Genomic DNA, 19,982 nt, shown 5'->3' on the forward strand with positions numbered 1-19,982 from the left:
GATTCTGATGTTAATTTCTTGTTCTGAAACTGTTAGAGTCGGACCAAGAATAGTCTGCAGCGGATTTGATAGCCCACGCAGTGAAAGTGTTATTTTAAACGTCAAACTTCTATGAAATTATGACGTATAAATGACACTTGCACTGCGTGGGCTATCAAATCCGCTGCAGACTTTTTTTGGTCCGACTCTACTGATATTTCTGGGCTAGAATTGTCACTGTTTGACAACTGACCAATCAAATCCATAACAGTTTCAGCGCAAAAAAATTAAATCAGAACAGGCTCCAGGTTACAAACGATAAAAGTAAAATAAAAAATGGACTCGAATTCGCATCGATATTTGCCTTTACAGAGCCAGGATAGCTTTAAATACCAAACCCATACTAATAATACCTACATACCTATAAATGGAGTACCGTACTGAAAAGTCTAAATTCAGAATTTCGTATTTGACTACTTAAACGGTTTTTAGGTAGACTAGAAAGGCGTATCGATGTGAGTTTGAGTCTCACCGCGACATTTGTTTTTTTTTTTCATTTTAATTAATCTAAATTGAATTCACTTCACATGAAAATTTCTCATAACATCAAGAACTGTATACATAACTGTGTCTCGAGGTCACTTTATTATGGTTGTGGTGAGTCGGTTACTCAGCACACGTCTGGAACATGAGGCCTGCGCGAACGCCGCCTTCATTAATCACCCAACTTCGCAAACTCCACCTGACGGGATATTTTCCTTTAACTTTTAAGCTCTGTTCAAAGTTTTGATGGACTTTGAGTTTTAAGTAAGTTGAATAGTAATATATCTTGTGTCGCTGCTTCTTTGTAGCGCTTTAAGGGATTACTAGTAGCTGCGTTATTCTTGATAGGAGCTTGATTTATCACATTATTAAGGTTGATATTTAGTTTTACATATATTATCATGTTTTTTTACATATATAATCATCTATTCAAGTTCTTGTTGTTCATGTAATTAGGTATTGGAATTTCGAGAGCTATTAAGAAGTTTATCTTGGTAGGTACCTAAATATATAAGAAAAACCTACATATGTTTGTTTGTTCCTACCACATAATTTATATTACTTGGAAACTGTAAGCTAATGTGTAGGTGTTAAAGAAAAAAGTTTATACGTATTGTGTTGTATTGATTTGTGGAAGCACTATTACCTAGGTACCCACTAATCTAACAAATTATTAGCTAACATTACATAAAATAGCGGTTCTTATTATATCGTTCTTGAGTAAAATCTCTCTGATTTCATAATCGATTGGCAACATTTCATTAATCATAACCAAAAGTCAACACTACGTAGTCATCATCATTAATCCCTAAGTAGGCAGTTATGTAAAATAATTCCATTAAGAAAGCGCCATTTCTGTCTAACTCCGAATTAGTTCCACCTTATTGCCGACTTGAGAATTTTTATCACAGCTAAAGCAATCAGAGCGCCAATAATTTCCCTCATAATGACTCGGTGGTCGTAAAATTTGAGCATTGCGCCAAAATGGTGGCACATTAAAATTCCCTCTCAGTCGTTATAACCGGAGTTATCGGAGTCGATCCGGGCCGGTGCGCTCCCGACCGACGTGCCGCCGCCGATTCGGCACGCTAATCCGAGAAGGCGAGTTTGTTAGTATAAGTTGATTCATAAGAGCCGGTGATCGCATTTTTAGTGAGAGAACGAGATCTGTAATTTCTGTACTATAATAATGGAAAAAAAGTGATACTGTAATACTACATATATGGAAAAAAGTCATGGGGGATAGAAAACGTGGCTCGAATGGGTTCGAATCCTGCTTTTTTTCACTTTTTAGCTCGATAGAAAAAAATCACGAAAATAGGTCTAAAGTGCATCTTAAAAATTTGTAACAAATTTTGCACAAAAGCTGAAAATTGCAATATCATGTTTGATCGATTCAACGATTACGTTTTTTTAATTTATACTGATGGCTGACTTAGTATTGTAACGTTTAGCTTTTTGTGTATAATATTCAAATTGGGGTTTCATGACAAATCAACATAGGTATTTTGATAATTGTGGTTCCTTTGGATATTTATCGTAAATGAAATCCTGGATCTGGATCGCTGCCAAATCGGCGACAAGTGCATCGGCGCAAGCCCGATCCGGACAATCGGCATTTCCATCTCAATCGCTCTCCCCGCTCGCCACCCGCCGTTAGTTTTCTTTTTTAAATCGCGCGTTAAGGATTTGGCGTGAATGCGTAAAGGGTGGAGACCCCGCCGCCCCGCCCCCTCATATGTTCTCATCTCTTGCGAAGCAGAGCTTTTCTGAAGCAATTGTGCCCTTATAAATAGCGGAGTTAGCACTATGCCTCTACTAATTCGCCGCCGCCTTGTTTATGTCCGGATCCTTCGATTTGCAACACAAATGGATATAAAGTAGCCCTCCCGAGGCAATGCTCGCTAAATTTTCTCTTTTTATCTATTGAATTATTCGTTTAACAGGTTGGTTTTTAGGGCTGATATATAAAACCCTTATAGCAGTCAGCTGTGAAAAAATTTACAGTTGTAACCAGTACGGATATGATGGTAGTTCTTGTCTACACGACAGCGTGATAAAACGATATCCGTCACTTTCATTCGCGGTCTGTTAAAAAGTGACGGATGTTTTCTCAAGTGGATTAAGCCATCCATAATAGGCCTGCTGTTTAGTAATTTTATCTGCAATGACCAACTATGATTGTATGTAGAAAACAGATCATAAAATCACCGATAAATGCACAAAAATGGTTAGCAGACGTAAAAAAACCGGGCAAGTGCGAGTCGGACTCGCGCACGAAGGGTTCCGTACCATAATGCAAAAAAAAAAAACAAAAAAAAGCAAAAAAAAAAACGGTCACCCATCCAAATACTGACCACTCCCGACGTTGCTTAACTTTGGTCAAAAATCACGTTTGTTGCATGGGAGCCCCATTTAAATCTTTATTTTATTCTGTTTTTAGTATTTGTTGTTATAGCGGCAACAGAAATACATCATCTGTGAAAATTTCAACTGTCTAGCTATCACGGTTCGTGAGATACAGCCTGGTGACAGACGGACGGACGGACGGACGGACGGACGGACGGACGGACGGACGGACAGCGAAGTCTTAGTAATAGGGTCCCGTTTTACCCTTTGGGTACGGAACCCTAAAAAATGACCCAGGCTATCCATCAATTATAACTATCTAGGAAGCATTAACATAAATCAACAAAAGAAAAGATTACCCCGCATCTGGGTCCGGACCCCTTCCGTATATAACTACGGTCCTCCATCGCCCACACTCCTAAATTCCTCACTGCAACTATGTTTCATATATGTAAAATAATGCGGCTGATGTATCCTTTACCTCCTCAAGGCGGTGGGGTTCCCCCCTCGCGACTTATTCCGATATAATCAATAACTTAGTGAGATCCCCTTTGCATCCGTGTGACAGTGCCGCCAATCGAACTAAGGGTTGTTTTTTACTTTTCTCTTCAAACACGGCCTGATTAGAGACCGTGTTTGGGGCTGTTTGAAGATTTTGTTTCACGACTGGCTTGCCCCCGAAAGACTCATTTTCCAGGCTTGGCGTAATAATGTTTACTTTATGTTGTCTCTTTTTGCATAAGTTGTGTAAATGTTGGCTGTGCAGGTTAGGAGTTACGGCGCTGGAACTTAATATATGAGGTGTTATCATTTATAAGCGACGCAACCTAACGAGCTGTACCTCCCTCTAATATTTCAACTTAAAAAAAACAACAATGTATCTGATTTTGGTATGTTTTTGATATCTGCATCTATCGCTTGCATCAATATAGACCAGCCGGCGTATTATGGATGGCTTTATCCATCTTTATCCACGTGATAAAATAACTGTCACCTTTTAACACCGGGGGATAGAAAGTGACGGACGCCGTTTTGTCACGCTGTCACGTAGACAATAACGACCATCATATCCGTACAGACGGCGTATTATGGATAGCTTTATCCATCTTTATCCACGTGATAAAATAACTGTCACTTTTTAACACCGTGGAATAGAAAGTGACGGACACCGTTTTATCACGCTGTCACGTAGACAAGAACGACCATCATATCCGTGTACATGAGGCGTATTCTGATTGAAACAACAGGTTATAAATTTGATCTGGATTTGTTATAGATATTATCTCTCAGCGATCTCAGCGTTGATGCGTTTCTTTCTGGTTAATGAAATGTAAATGATACATTACGTAGCCTAAGAATGAATATGAATAATTAAATAAAATTGAGGACGCTAACATTCATTGCATTTAATAAACACCGATTATAATGAAAATAGTAAAATAAAATAATTGAGTTGCACGTTATTATTTTGGATTAACAAAGCAATCTTATTTTTTAAATTAAAATGCATTTCCGCAAAAATAACGCATGATTCATTAAATTACTTGAAATTCAAGGGCTTCCTCTCAAAATTGATTGTTTATGATCAAGGCGTATTGAGATTGTAACAACATGATGAATTTGATCTGGGTATGTTATGGATGTGATCTGACAGAGTAAACAGTGACGTTTTTGGGTTAAAGAACGAAGACGACGCAAGAATACGCAATCGAAGTAAGGAGAAGCAAGAACGATATTCAGTTTTTGGACTTTGTTAATGAGTTTGAGTTTGAATTTTGATACCACTCACAGTACATCTCGTGTGCATCAAAAAATGCGAGCGGTCATCAAGGTTGTACCATAATAAGATCAAAACCTGAACATTTTTTTTCAGACATATTTAAGCAGTAAGTGTGATAGACATATGTAGATAACTCTCTGACGTTGATCGGGTCTGCATTCTGCAATGCACCCGAAGAGTGTATTTGGGTTTATGATATTGTTTTTATAATTTAATGTTTAATAAAACGCCATAAACATTATTATAAAATTTGTATCTCTATTTTGGGTTTCACGGGCCTATAAACCCCGATCTTTTGATCCCTTTGGAGAGCTTTAGTGTCATGTAGAAATATTATAATAATAGTTAATCAACTAGTGCTTGTACACTTCAAAAATATTACAGCCATACATAATTTAAAAAATACTTGTAAGGCCCACTTGCACCATCCCACTAACCCGGGGTTAAGCGGTTTAACCGTGAACCCAGTGTCAAATTGTACTGGTAACCATGGTAACTTCAGGTTTAACCGGTTAACCCCGGGTTAGTGGAATGGTGCAAGTGGGCCTAAGAGTATCAACGCTGTTCTTAAAGTGACATACCTAAAACAATTTTTCAGCAGATGAACAGAGTTTTTAAGCCAATCCGCATTGGGCTACCGTGGGGATTATAGCCCAAGCCCTCTCGCGCATGAGAGGAGGCCTGTGCCCAGCAGTGGGACGTATATAGGCTGAAATGATGATGATGAAACAGAGTTTTTGCTAATAGTTATTTACATCAGAATACTGTTCCAGGGCTCTTAGTTTGGTCGTATATTTTACACCGAACTCTCAAGTCTCAAACAACTTGTATGGCGAATACGCGCAAACTATATATCGTCAACTTCAGTTGTTTCCGCTGATGGTTTGTTTTTTACAGGGCTACAATAAGATATTATAAGGAAACAAGACCGAAGTGATCCCATAAAATGTTCCGTGAACAAAGTTCTGTACGGAACACTAAAAATTACATACTACCCTGTAATGTTATCTTTTTCTATACTTTTCTTAAGCAGATTTTTTAGGACTGGAGGAGGAGGTGGCAATGAGGCTTGTTGTTGATTTCTTATAATCTTGTACCCTTACCACGAGTCACTGACAGTGTCACAGTGACACACGCTTACGTAATTTACTTTATATAGGTAATCTCAACGATGTACTTACATAGAAACATCTCGCGCGTTCTTCTTAGCAATCTTAGCGATAAGACCGCCCGTTGTTAATTAGCTTTTAACTGTATTTAATTTTCTGTATATTTTTAACTGTATGGTGAACAATAAAAAATATTTACTTACTCGCTCGCACTAATATGTCAGTACGAGAGATGCATAGAAAGTAAGTTACGTAGCTGTTAGCGTACTTATATGTAATTGTTGACACTATCAGTGACTCGTGGTAAGGGTACTAGACCGTTAAAAAGTTGAGTAGTAATTAGTTATTTTCATAATTACCCCATTTTTGTGTTTACTCCATTGCATCTTACTCTTCATTTAGATCAATTATCGTGATGCTTTATAGCTTAAGGGGCCCACTGATTAACAGTCCGCCGGACGGTATCGGCCTGTCAGTTAGAACAAAATTTTGACAGTTCCGAACAACTGACAGGCCGATACCGCCCGGCGGACTGTTAATCAGTGGGCCCCTTTAATCGGTAGTGACCCTGCCTACAAAACTGGATGCCATTGGTTCGTATCACGATAAGGACATTTATTTACTTATTTGTTTGTTTATAACGGATAATTGTTTCTAAGTTTAGGATATTTACATCTAATTTAATTAGGTACCGATAACTGGGGTGAATTTGAGTCGTGGTGTAACATTGATCATAATTTTTTTAGGAATATGGAGTTGGTTTATGGACGTTAGTTTAAGAATTTTATAATTTTAGAAAGTTAATTTTACGGTTTATAGTTTAAAAATAGCTGACCAATGTTACATCACGAATCAAAGTAACACCAGCGGTGGCAGCATGGTTGCATTTTTATCGTCTGTCACTACGCCTGTCACTTTCGCACTTACATACTTGTTAGAACGTGACAGGAATGTTGACAGGCGATAAAAATACGACCGTGCTGCCGCCGCAGCTTACCGGTATGTGTATCATCACATCACCAGATACCTACTTACTAGCCTTTCTTAGTTTGGGGCTAGGTTGATATGTGTATATATTATATAATATATGTGTATGTATACATGATTACATACTTACTGGTACTTACGTTCGTCCTCCATCGTGCAGGTCAGTATGGAATTTCTGAGGCGTCCGTGGCATGTATCAAACTATTTTGTCTTTTATAATACATATGTTGTATATACATCTGAATACTCGTATTTAGCAAGATCGAGCTAAGCCCTAGGCAGGATAGGATACTTTCGAATATTATTTTTGATCTCAGGGTGTTCGTCTTATATCGATATAGGAGTGCAAATAGTGCAATTGATGCGCACTGACCTTAAAATCACATTGTTTTTTTTTTAATCTGAATGTGCCACTTTGAAAGTCTTTATTTAAACTGATTTTAAGATTTTGACTGAGGTTCTCAAATTAGTCGGGATCTTTTTTAAATATATGACTTGATGTAGATTTATTTATTACACAACATAAGCTTGCAGAAGATACAAATTACAGTCACCGATTTTTCGAAGACGGCTGTAATTCGTGTATTTTCTTTTAGATAACGATATGTAGTGAAATGGAACTGCCGCTGAATAGTATCCACAGAATCATTAAAAATAAACCCTAGGCACTCAAATTACCAACGTAGGTACCTAGTTGTTTCTCTAACGATACTTACCTCTTTTATCAAATGCTTATTCCTTGTTAAGTTACCCTCCTGCGCTTGAGAATTTATTCTAATACGAGGAAAATGCTCCCTATGTGTACTTGAGCCAGTTTAAGAACTACGCTCGTATTATACTCCTATGATTTTGCATTATTATAAAGTCCTAGACAGTTATTTGAAGGATAGTAAAATAAAACTCCGTCATCTGATAAACTAACTTTGAGTTTATTTTTACCATTTACACTTGACAATGTATTCGTTATCTGTTGTGGCTACGGCGGTCGTAGCGCGTAGCGCGTAGAGGCCTACGCGCAGCCATGCGGTACAAGAAACTAAACGCTACGAAATTATCTAAAACAATATTTCTCGGAGAAGTGACAAACATTTGCTACCAAATCACACCAATCAACAAATTAAGAACAAATTGACATTTCGAAGCATCAATAAAATTTTACAATTTGAAAATGATTTATTCACTTGGATCAGTATAACATTTTTCGTTAGATTAAAATAGTAGGAACGGTATATTTCACTAGTAAAGAATTTTTAAAATAAGTTCTCGTTTACACAGTATTAGGAACTATGATAGACACAAGTGCTACCTTTTTTACGATCGTAAACTTATTCGTAACCAACATTACCTATAGGATTAGGACAGTCTACACACTTTCATGTTTATAGAATAACAAAAAAATATAATAATTAATATCAAGGTACACTGAGATTACATTTATACAAATGATAAAACAAAGAGAAGTATCCTATACAAATAAACAAATAACATGGCCGTGGGCACTCTGCAGCAGATACAACAGACTAATCCGAATTAATCTTAAATATTAAAATTTGTATTCGGAAAGTATAGTGAAACTCTAGATGCGATAATATTGAAATATACATAGGAACCATGATTCATTCCGCGGGCTGACGTCCGCGGAGACACAATCGTACTACCGACTTGTCCACCTACGCTAACTCAAACTTACATACTTCCGATTACAAAACCGATCCAAATAAAACTCCTAAGGAACCTAGAGCGGCCCGGCGCGGCGCGGCGCTGCGCGGTGCGGCGCGGTGCGGCGCGGAGCGCGGGCGAACACAACTTCAACAACTACCGCGCGAGCAGTCGCTCGTAATACTTAGCCTTAACTCATGTACTCAACCACCAAATAAAATAATATGTTGTAGTAACGCGCGCCTTCGCGTCAACTCGCGGGCGCGTCGCCTCCGCTTCCGATAACACTCGATGAAGCTGTCATCGCTTTCCAAATATAATTGCAGCCATTTAATTCGTACGACTTACGATTTGGAGCAACTTTGCTTTAAATATTCAGCATGCACTTTTAAATAGTTGTCAAAAGTTTTAATTTGCGTAATTGTCGTCGAGACGAATTATAATATGAGTCGTGCAAGGACTAAGTATAAATAGTAGCATTTTCCCGTATCTCTAAGCATTTCGTCTGCATTACGAAGTTACTAGGCGCGCTCTTCGCTATAATTTCCTCAATATTGAGAGTAGAATAAAATTTTCAATCAAAACGTTGGTATAGGTAACTCCAGTAGCGAACAGAGCGAGGAGCGGATCGGAGGCGGAGGCGACGCGCGCGCAGTCATTGCACACATACCTATAGGATAACAAGGACCTCCGGTAACCGGTGGAATAAAACATTGCACTTTACTAAAAAACAAATCAATGTTGTAGTAGGATTCACTCGTAGATAAAATATTGTAGTAAACTCCACTAGATAAAATGTAAATATGTAAAATATTTCAAATAACTTGATCTGTGCCATCGAAAATATAAGGGACTCCACGCACACGGTAAAGTGATGAATGTACATGCGAGAGGGCCGCGACGCCGGCGCCGCGCCGCATGTACCTCCATGCCCTTGGACTCACTTACGCCACTACTAATAATCATTACTATATCAATAAAAATTCAAGAATCACACTTAGTTCCAAAATAAACTCACTTGTTTGCGAGGTAGGCTGAGCGCTGGCGCGCAGCCCGAGTTTCGAGTTCGTTCGTTTTGGAAAAGTTTGCTACGATAATAATTATAATTAACCGTTACCAATAAGCCTACGCGGTGTCGCGCCCCGCGAGCGGCTCGGGCGCGGCCGTGGCCTGGCCTGTACAGACATCACTTTCATCGAAAGGTAACGCGCGGCGAGCCCGCGTACAGGCGCGCCCGGCGAGCTGGGACCGCGCGGGGCCGCCACCGCTCTACTGCTTAACATACGTACCTAACTTCGCTTCATGTTTTAAAAAATCATATACGTATATCACTATATATATCTTCATACATTTACGATGCGTCAGGAACTTCTTACGAGAACGTATCTATGCCTAAAATTAGAACGATTATATGTATGTATTACATAGCTTTAAACAATAATTAAATCGTAATTATCAATATCGATAATATTATATGCCATAAAGATAGGAACTTGCTTTCCTGGGAGTTGATGTTAAAGAAGAGAAGGCGCCGACGCGGCCGCGGTCGCGTGCTGTCACGATAAACGTATATAATAAAACCTGTCTAACGTATGATATGAGTGCGCACGCGATACGCGGCCGCGCGGCGCTCGCCGCGGCCGCCTCCCAGTGCGCGGCGCGCGGCGTCGGCGCCGTCGACCCGCCGACTAAACGCCGGCCGTCGGCGCAGCCCGCCGACTAGATTCTAAAACGGGACGACGGTCGGCTCGTGATTAACCTAATACTTAAACTAAAAGCTTTAAATGTTTCATTAGGAAAGTGCCGCTTCTGCGGCTACATTCATCAACGAAAAGAAGCGTTAAGATCTAATAGTGAACTGCTGCGTTGTCGGACAACGGAGAGAGCGAGGGGCTCTAGGATAGTAACTATACATTTCGTCAGATTAGGATTAGTGTCCGGCGCTGGCGAGGGGTAGTTCGCCGGGCGGGGGAAAGCGAGGGCTAGGCGCGCAGAAGTTGGCGTTGGAATCCTTCGGAGATGAGGCGTCCTGCGCGGCGCGCGCAGCCAACAGAGTGATCTGGTTCACCACGTCCTCCATCTCGTGCGTCAAAGGTTCGGCGGGAGGGGGCGGAGGTGGCGCTGCGTTCCTTAAATGCGCTTCTGTCTCCGCATGTCGACGGAAGTCTACCCCTGTGCGAAAGCGCTCCCCGGGGCAGGCGCGGCACTCAAGTGCGGGCTGGACGACTCTGATAACGCCGCGCGCGTTCTCTCGGCCCGCGTAGCACGAACGAGCTTGATGCGCTTGTAGTGGCCCGGGCGAGGGAAATGCCACTTTGCAGTGCTTGCACACGTAGCAGAGATCGAAATCGAGCTCGCGAGCGCCGGCAGGTGGCTCAGGCGCGGGCGGTGGGAGGCGCAAGGTCGACGCTCCAGGGTCGGAGGCGATGTGGCGGATCTGCTCGAGCGTGGTGGCCGGCAGCTGAAGCACGCTGGCGCCGTTGCCCGTCTCCACGATCAGACCCTGCGGCTGTGGTTGAGGTTGCGGGGTGCTAGGGTTGCCACCTGTAACAAAAGAAACCTTACGTTGGTCTTCTTGTTTTTTGGTTATTACTAAATTTATAAGGTACTTTATCTTACCTAACCTGTAAGACAAAGTACGACATGGGAAGATAAGATAAAGTATCAATAACACTTGCTATTCAGATAAGACAAAATGGGAATTTGCATCTTTAAATAAAATATGTGCTACTTGACACCGTGTAAATATGTAGCTGGCAATACGGCTATAAATAAATCAGCTGTCTATAGGGTTAAGTATCGACATGTGTACACCGAAAAAAATAATTTTCTACAATACTACCAGAACGTATAGTAATTAAAAATATAGTTATACCTACTAAAATCCGGTAGTAATAACAAAAAATGTTGTATCGTGTAAAACTTGTTTTTTAAACATCACTGTTTAATTCTAGTTAAATGCAATTTAGTACTGCTTACAATTTCGTTGTATATGTAAAGATGCAAGTGTTGTAAATATTAAACGTTTGTCTCGTTTAATATATGCATCGTAACACTAACTATTGATATATAAAAATAAAGATACGAGTGTACACGTTACAAGTTATTATGTTGTGGTTACTATAATGCATTGTAGTCTGAACGAATCAAACAGTTGTGCCAACACCACGGTGTATGCGCGGGTGGCGGGGGGCGGAGAAAGGAATTGCGCAATTCACAGAACGGCAGCCATTACGCCAGCGTCTTACGTTCCGGCCGGTCGATGTTTTATTTACGTAGATCCTGTCCATAATTTTATTGTAAACTAGTACAAGTGTATAGTATAAGTGCGTGTTGTTTGCGTGTTGCTGACACAGTGAAATGTGCGGGCTCCGATTAAGGAAAAGTCCTCCCGCACCGATGTGGATAAGGAGGGATTCAAACTGGTGGAAAGGAAACGCAAGGCGCGCAGGGCGCCTCGTAAAACTCTGTGTGGCACTGCGGAGCCGGTTAATTCTGGCCTACGAGTTGCGACACCGAGTAAGGCGCTCTACGTGTCTCGCCTGCATTACTCCGCCGGGGCCGACGAGGTGGTGGAGTACGTCCGCCGGAAGACTGGCTACACGCTGAGGGTGCACCAGCTACAGTCGCGTCACTATGTGCACTTCAGTTCATTTGTAGTGCGCGTGCCGCGGCCTCTGCAGGACACCATCGCAAGCGCGGACTTCTGGCCGAAGGGTGTGGTGTTTCGGCGGTTCCGGGGCAACCTGCCGAATCCTACGCCGAGTCAGACGACGCTACGGAGCCACGCTGTTACGTCGTCGCCCAAATCCAATGTTTAATTTGTATGTCATTTTTGTGTCTATTGTTTTCTTTGTGGAGACAAAATGTTTTTTTCTTTTGTAGTGTCACAGTGCCTTGGTTTTACTGTAATGCTGTGTTACTTATTTGATCAATAAAATAAAAAAAAAATAAGTGTGTAAAACTTGTCTGTATTTACTAGAAGAGCAGTGTACTGGTTATATATTGTTCACGTAACCAGAACCCACTGTGCTGAAGGGACTTCTAAACGGGCCATATGTTCACTGCAATATGTGGCCGGCAACTATTAGTGTCCCTCTCTAACATGTGAGTAAGAGGACACCAATAGTTGCCGGCCACATATTGCAGTGAACATATGGCTCGCTTAGAAGCCCCATTAGCACAGTGCGTTCTGGTAACGTGAACAATATAAAACCAGTACACCGCACAAATCGTTCAGTTACATATACTGAATACCTTGTTATAACAACAGGACAGGAACGTATATGTTACTGTATTATTTAGTAACCATTAACAGACCGGCTAGTTGGGTTTACTAAAAGTCTTATACCCACTACTATACACTTCATAGAATTAACAAATTTAATTTAACAAGAATGGTCTGGTTATGTTTACAAAGTGTCCTGTCGTCACATATACAACAAGACAATATAGTACAGCTAACCAGATTCTGGTTACCAGTACCAGGTTTTTTTTTTCAGTGTAACGCCTTCTCGCGAGCTCTCAGACGCGGCTGCAAAGGGGTTAAGCCTCTTACAGTGAGGGTCATCGTCGCTACGAATGCCTTTACAAATTGTACGTTTAAAACCTTGTAAACTGACTTATGTACCTACCAACAAATGTTTGTTTTAAGTAAACAAACAGTAACGTGTAAACTATTTAAACTAAACATAGCAATTTAAACTAGTTCCGAACAATACTCGCACCAGCTGTCATAGATATAAACCGAACCAAAAAGACACTATCACCATCCAATTTGGGGTCTCCATTGTTCCAGGATCAAGAAAGTCGCTCGCGCAGGTTATTTTACATGCGTGATGCGTTTCTAACGAGCCCCGCGCTGTAATTGATTCGGACGCTGCTTTATGCGGGCTATATTCGCGAATGCATAATACATACCAGCCTCAAAGTAAGGGCCATGCCACAAGAGCGATTGTGCACCGATACAGATACTCTCTCCAGTTTCCCTCCTATTTTCTCTGGTTAAAAGGTACCAGGCCTTATATCGCTAGTGCGAACTGTATAATGAAGCAGCTAGATGAAATTTATTTTAAAAGATTCAGGGCCCCACGGATACATATTAACTTTTTGGAATGGACACCTTTAATATAACCGATGAATGGATTCGATTCGATTGACACTAATAATATTCAAAGTTAAATAATATGTATTTAGAAACCTCGCCATCAGTTATAGTGCCGCTGCATAAGAAACGAAGATTAAATAGGAATAACATTTATTTTCATATTAAATACGTTGGGATGTAGAGTTAGCTGTAGAGATAACCAACCCCTCTGTGTAAAAAAATATTTTCTGGGGGGGGGGGGGGGGTCAACTATTTCTGCAGCTGACTGTCACTTGTATACACTTGGTAGATCATAATTGTTATGACTTTGTACAACCTTGCAAAGAAGTCGTAAATATCACCAGGAAGTATATATGTACTTTATAACCGAGCTTTATACGATCATAGCTTGAACTGCCTCTACAGACTCCTAAGTTATACTTATCTCGGCACCGACGCGATCCCGGCCTAATCTCATGCGGGAATCTGCTTGAATAATGTCGTGCGAAACGGAGCATAGCTTTCAATCAGGCTGTTAACAATCGCCCGCTCCGATTGGTGGATCGTGGGCTTGGTAATGAGAACAGCAGCGGGCGTTGCTCATACGCATGTCATGGATCGACATGCTAATGATCGCCGTAAATGGCCAAATGTTCCACCACTTTAATAGGGTTGACGTATGACTGTCTGGCTATATACAGTCAACTACATGGAAAATGAACCATATTCATTCACATAGAAAGACAAGCCTTTAGATTATCTAGTCTTTTTGATCAGTCTAATTTGATTAAGGATATTTGCTTCCAACAAACGCATTCACCTATCCTATCTGCATGATTGTATAATTGAAACCTATAAACGAGGTATTTACGGAGCACAAAGCCGGCTGCCACAACACGCCGCGGCCCTGACGTTAATTCGCAACCCTTTCTGCCAATTAGTTACAAAATAGCCACACTATTGTGATACTAAAACGACCACACATCGCATCCAAGAAACGTAAATCAAACATCAAGATTGAACTTTACTCTGTTGGTTTTAGAGTTCGTTTTGCGTTGTTAGGAAAGCGCGTGGAATGGTCAGTTTCTTTGGTAGCCAGGTTTAAGTCAAAGGGCTTCTTAATCCGGACTTGTAGGTCGTTACGCGTTATTATAACGCGCTGGCGACGGCGTTTCTCTGCTCATTTACATCTCATTAAGGAAGCTATTATTGGACTAGAGGACGCATTGTTCAGGGCTTCTACTGACTTCAGAGCTGTAGGCTAATCAATTATACATTTTAATTAGCTTGTATAAAGTCTAGTGTCATTCTATGGAACTTGCTAACTATGTAAACAAAAGTCACTAGTAAATTAATCATTCAGAGACAATTTCAATATGGCGGTTTGTTTAGGTACATAGCAAGTTCCATAGAATGATGCTTTAGGTACTTCTTTTCTTCTGTAACATGGCATTTGGGGAATGTATGTAGGTATTAGCATTAAATGGTAAATAAATATTTACTTCGACGTTGGTTAAAGGTATCAACTATCTAAAGGGCAGTTCGAAGTGATACCAGTCAGTCCGGCGTGATGGATCGTAATTAGACTGGGCAAAATAAGGGACTGAGCGACATCTAAACGACAGAGATTTGAAGCGATTAGGTAGAAATGTTTTCCTCAGTAAACATAGATTAACTTAAAATTTTATTTTCTGGTTTCTTTGCAAGAAATTGATAAATTTAAACATTTTGCTGATAGAATACGAGTATAAAGCGAGTTATTAGAATACTTCGCAATTGATTATCTCTTTCTGTAGGTATGTTAAGGGGATACGTATGGTTTTGAATTAGTTACCATGCATTTCTATCATTGAATCGATCTCAGCATCGAACATCGTATTCCGTAAGCGTAGTGGAGTGGACAGCGAGTGACAGCGCATCACTGTCGCCCGCCCATCGGCCGAGCAATTAGGCTAACGGAGCTTCGACTTAGAGCGAATGTTAGTGGAATAAGGCCAGCGTTAACCTTAGCCTTCTGATGGTCATTTGGATAATTCTGAATACACGGTAGGGTTTTTATTGCTTTGCATTCAAACAAAACAAAATATTGCACGCCAAACCTTAACTTTTATTGATGTCGCGGGCTCCGTAAGCCGTAGTTAGGAGACCTCTGCTTCGAAGTATCAAATAAGGATCACTCATGCTAGAACGGTTCCGTTCCGTACATTTATCTTTGAATTGTATACTACTTATACAATGTAGAGTATTGTAGAGTAGGTGTACCTATATAATTCATAACATAGTTTCAAAGTCTCTGTTTTGATGAATACAAGTATCTGTCTCCCTCTGTCTCGTCTCTATATAGATGAGTGCAACGGCATGGCATGATATGCGTATTTACTTTATGAAATTTCAATACGAGCTTCTTCGAATCGAATTACTAAACTAATTAAACTAAACCTAAACTATAACCTACACCTTCCTCAAGAATCACTCTATTAATAAGTGAAAACCACATGAAAATCCGTTCAGTAGTTTTTGAGTTTATCGCGAACAAACATACACACAGACAGATTCGACGGGGGACTTTGTTTTATAAGGTGTAGTGACGATATAGAAGGCAAACGAGCAGACGAATCGCCTGATGGTAAGCGATTACCGTCGCCTAAGGACACCTGCAGCACCAGAATGTGTTGCCGGCTTTTAACACGGGAGTAGGTAGGTACGCTCTTTTCATGAAGGTTTGAAGGTCGTATAGGTCCGTAAATAAAAATAAAAATTATAAAGTATTGTTCATCACGAGTTAAATTACGAATGAAAATAAAAAATTAAAGTTTTTAGAAAATAGCAAATCAGAGCACTTCGTATGAGATTTATACAAACTGACCTGTTTTCATCGCTCCTGACTAACCTAGAAACTACGATAGGCATGTGGGTTGATATAGACTCGTCATGTAACCCTTGCCAGGGCGTCTTAACACGAAGCCTTAGGTGTCGGCGCTTTGTGCCGCCACCAGAGTAAGTAGGTAGTAAGTACTCGAATCCGCTTTGTCCGCGTTTACTTACCGCAGTAATCGAATTAAGATACGATGTTATGTGCTTATTACACGATAGATGCGTGTTTCTGTTTAAAATATAGTTTGCAGTGAGTACTTTTGATATGTATCGTTTAGTTTTTAGGGTTCCGAAAAATGGGACCCTATTACTACTATTACTATTACTATTATTACTAGACTGTCTGGCTGTCCGTCTGTCTGTCACCAGGCTGTAACTCGAGAACCGTGATAGACAGTTGAAATTTTCACAGATGATGTAGTATTTCTGTTGCCGCTATAACAACAGATACTTAAAAACAAAAGAAAATAAATATTTAAGTGGGGCTCCCATACAACAAACGTGATTATTTTGTCGTTTTTTGCGGAATGGTACGGAACCTTCGTGCGCGAGTCCGACTCGCACTTGGCCGGTTTTTGTTTGATAGCTACAGTTGCTAAATTATATTAGCTTCTCTAGATAGTATGACTTTCATAGGAACATCAGTTACACAAGTGAAGGTGACATTCGGATGGCAACTGCAGCTGCATGCATGCATTATAGTATTTTCCAAACTCGATGGGTAGGATGACAGGTGTCATCTCCGTATAATTTGTAACCTAAAAACGCCAAATCTCGCAAAATTGTATTGAAATGACCTGTCATCCTACCCATCGAGTGACATTACTGCTGCGGCTTTGACGATCATTTGGCCTGGATCGTAAATAATTTAAATTGCATTCCAAACTGTTTTGTGAAGTCTGTTTTTTTCTGTTAAAGATTATATCCATATCCCTTGAACCGGATAGAATTAGGCTGCAACAAAAACAATCGGCGAGCGTTACTACCGCCGAGCAAACGATGTGTCACGCTATCTAAAGCGATAATCGCCACTGGCCAGTTGCAGAGGGACGGTCACCATCAATCAGCGGGTGGCCGGGACACTTTGAAGTTGTTCATAAACGTTTGTGCTATTGAATCAACATGTATATGCAATCTGTATAACTATAAAAATTCGCGTAGATGTGTTGTACTCGTAAGTTCGACAGAATTTTGAAGTTTGTTTGATTAACGTGAATCTGACACACACACACAATAACACACACACACACACACACAATAATATGCAAAGTGGAGCGCGCTCATAGCAAAATAAAAAGTAAAAACAATGTGTAATAAAATTATGTCAATCAGAAAGTTATAACATCGAATAAAGATCCGATAACTTCCTTCCTTCTAATGCAATAAAAATAAGTTAGTGCAGATTGCGCCGTAACGTTAAAATGCAAAAAAAAACTCAATTTCACTCCCGCGGCAATCCTAACGGCCATTAAGCAATGATTTCATCGAATTTTCTATCCATCATATTAATGCTCGAGTGGCTGGAGTATTATCCCACTTCCCTGGCTGCTCGGGAAATCTCACCGCGTTCAAATATTTAATTACTTTAAGACCCGATCGTTTATAAATTCTGGCGAGAGTGCTATCATAAAACGCGCTAATGCCTTATAATTAAAATATTCTCAGCAAGCCGTGGCGTAATGGCACCTCCGGCGGCCGTCTCCTCCGTCGGAAAAAACGCATAAAAAATTACATTCACCCCAGAGGACTCACCCCTTGTGTCGGGAAAATCGATTAAAAAGAGGAGTCGCGGGGCGAAGTGGCTCGGGCGCGGGGAGGGAGTTTAATATGTACGAAAAAATGCACGACGCCGCGGGAGCGAGGGAGAGATAATTACGTTCATACGTGAGCGCGGCTACTGCGCCAGCCGCCGAGTGCCGCCCGCCTCCACTCTCAGATTACTTATTTAGAATAGTTTCCCTCCCGACACCGTCCTCTCTCACTAGCTAGATCTTTTTAATTATTAAATAGCTTCTGAAATTACTTTAACTTTTAAATGCACTAAAAGCATTGCAAAAATAAACGCCCGGTGAAAGCATTTCCTCAACTCTATACTCTCTCTTCGGGAACATCGTTTAAAAGATCCCGTGGACGTTATGAGAATAAAAGTATTAATGACAACACTTTGGAAGTAAGTCGTATTATAACTTTTCCGTTTCCGCGACAAAATCAATTTCCATCACTGAAAGAGCTCCAAACTTTTCCACATACACAGCAATCAAGGAAAGAAGGGGGCAATAAGAACGGGATAACCAACTGGAGGACGTCATCTCAGGAGACGGTTTGCAAATGAGCGGGCCACGTACACTCGCGTGCCTACACACACATGCGCTAATCCTCGTCCACACACGTTACGTACAAGCGTACATTTTATAAATAGATATCGCTTTTTTTATCCGGGAACAAGAATACGTAGGGGGAACCCCCCGGAGGAGGGGGCCCTGCGGGGGACGTGTTGGATTTCAGATTGCTACGAACTGCAAAAATGAGGGATGAAAGAAATATAGCTTAAAACGCAGATATTTCCCGGCGTCTTAAGGCGCTGGAGGGGGCGTGGGGGCCGCAGGGAGTGTGTGGAACAAAGTAGAGTGGCGATATTGAACCAAAATGAAATGGTAAACGAACCGTGCGCGTCCGATCTAATGCGAATTTATAATTTGGACATTGCCCCGGACGGCGCACTCTTTGAACTCCGCGAGGGTCGGTTACGGTTACGGAGGTGAATTTACAAAGAGTGCGGATGTGATTTATAAATAGGGGAGTAGATGCGTGTGCTGACCGTTCGTTTTCGTTAGTGGTTTTTTCCATTAGGCTTAAAAATAATCAGGCGTGGAGTCAACCGTAAGAGTACCTACTTAATGCCGGTAGCCGACTGTTTTTAAGGGCGCTGGTTTTAATCCGTAGGTCATGGTTTCGATTCCTTGCTTGTACTTGTACGGCATGTAGTTTTGTGGTATAACTTATGTACGAAATATCATAATTTGATATAAACTCCAAAAAAAACTTCTAAAATTTATTGTAGGTAATACACAAAAACATTTTCAGGGGGGCTAAGATTATCCTAATTATGTACAATTGACAAAGTGTAGGTACCTCAGCTAAGAAGTATATTATATCAGGTTGCTCTGGATCCTACACTAGGCTCAGCCTGTCTCGTAGGTAACCCAGACTCAAATGAGTTTATACAATTGAACCTTAAAGCCAAGGAAGGGGAAATACTTACTAACAGAAATTATTTTTACATTTTTACAATAAATGAATTAAGACACAAACAATTGTAAAACTATCTTAAATTATAATAAAAATAAATTAACCTAGATAAAATTTAAACTTATCCATCAGCGTGCGACTCAATCAAGTTAATTGTTGCTAGTGAATTTGTGTTTGTGTGTGTGTATATATATATATATAAATGTATGTATGTGAAAAGAAAAAGTGGTTATTTATTATTTGCCACTACCTTTTAGTTGAAGTATAACTCCGAACGGAAACAGACCTCCTTACTATAACACCTAATACTGAGTCTGGAATCATCGGGTTAGTATGTACAAATATCTTCATTCAATTTTAGGATGAG

General features: G+C 40.5%; 1 protein-coding gene across 4 annotated transcripts in view; it reads right to left on the reverse strand.

Moving 5' to 3' along the window:
* Positions 1 to 7,655: 7,655 nt before the first annotated feature.
* LOC134795411 (zinc finger homeobox protein 3) overlaps positions 7,656 to 19,982 on the reverse strand; it is a 140,484-nt gene continuing 128,157 nt past the window's right edge. For 2 of the 4 annotated variants that reach the window (XM_063767244.1, XM_063767243.1), the window contains exon 5: positions 7,656 to 10,950. In XM_063767244.1, coding sequence (XP_063623314.1) covers positions 10,337 to 10,950 — 614 coding nt within the window. In that variant the 3' untranslated portion in view covers positions 7,656 to 10,336. The remainder of the gene's footprint in view (positions 10,951 to 19,982) is intronic. The other 2 variants (XM_063767245.1, XM_063767246.1) reach the window with 2 other exon arrangements.

Source organism: Cydia splendana, chromosome 12 (assembly GCF_910591565.1).
Source record: "Cydia splendana chromosome 12, ilCydSple1.2, whole genome shotgun sequence".
In the NCBI taxonomy this organism is placed as follows: Eukaryota; Metazoa; Arthropoda; class Insecta; order Lepidoptera; family Tortricidae; genus Cydia; species Cydia splendana.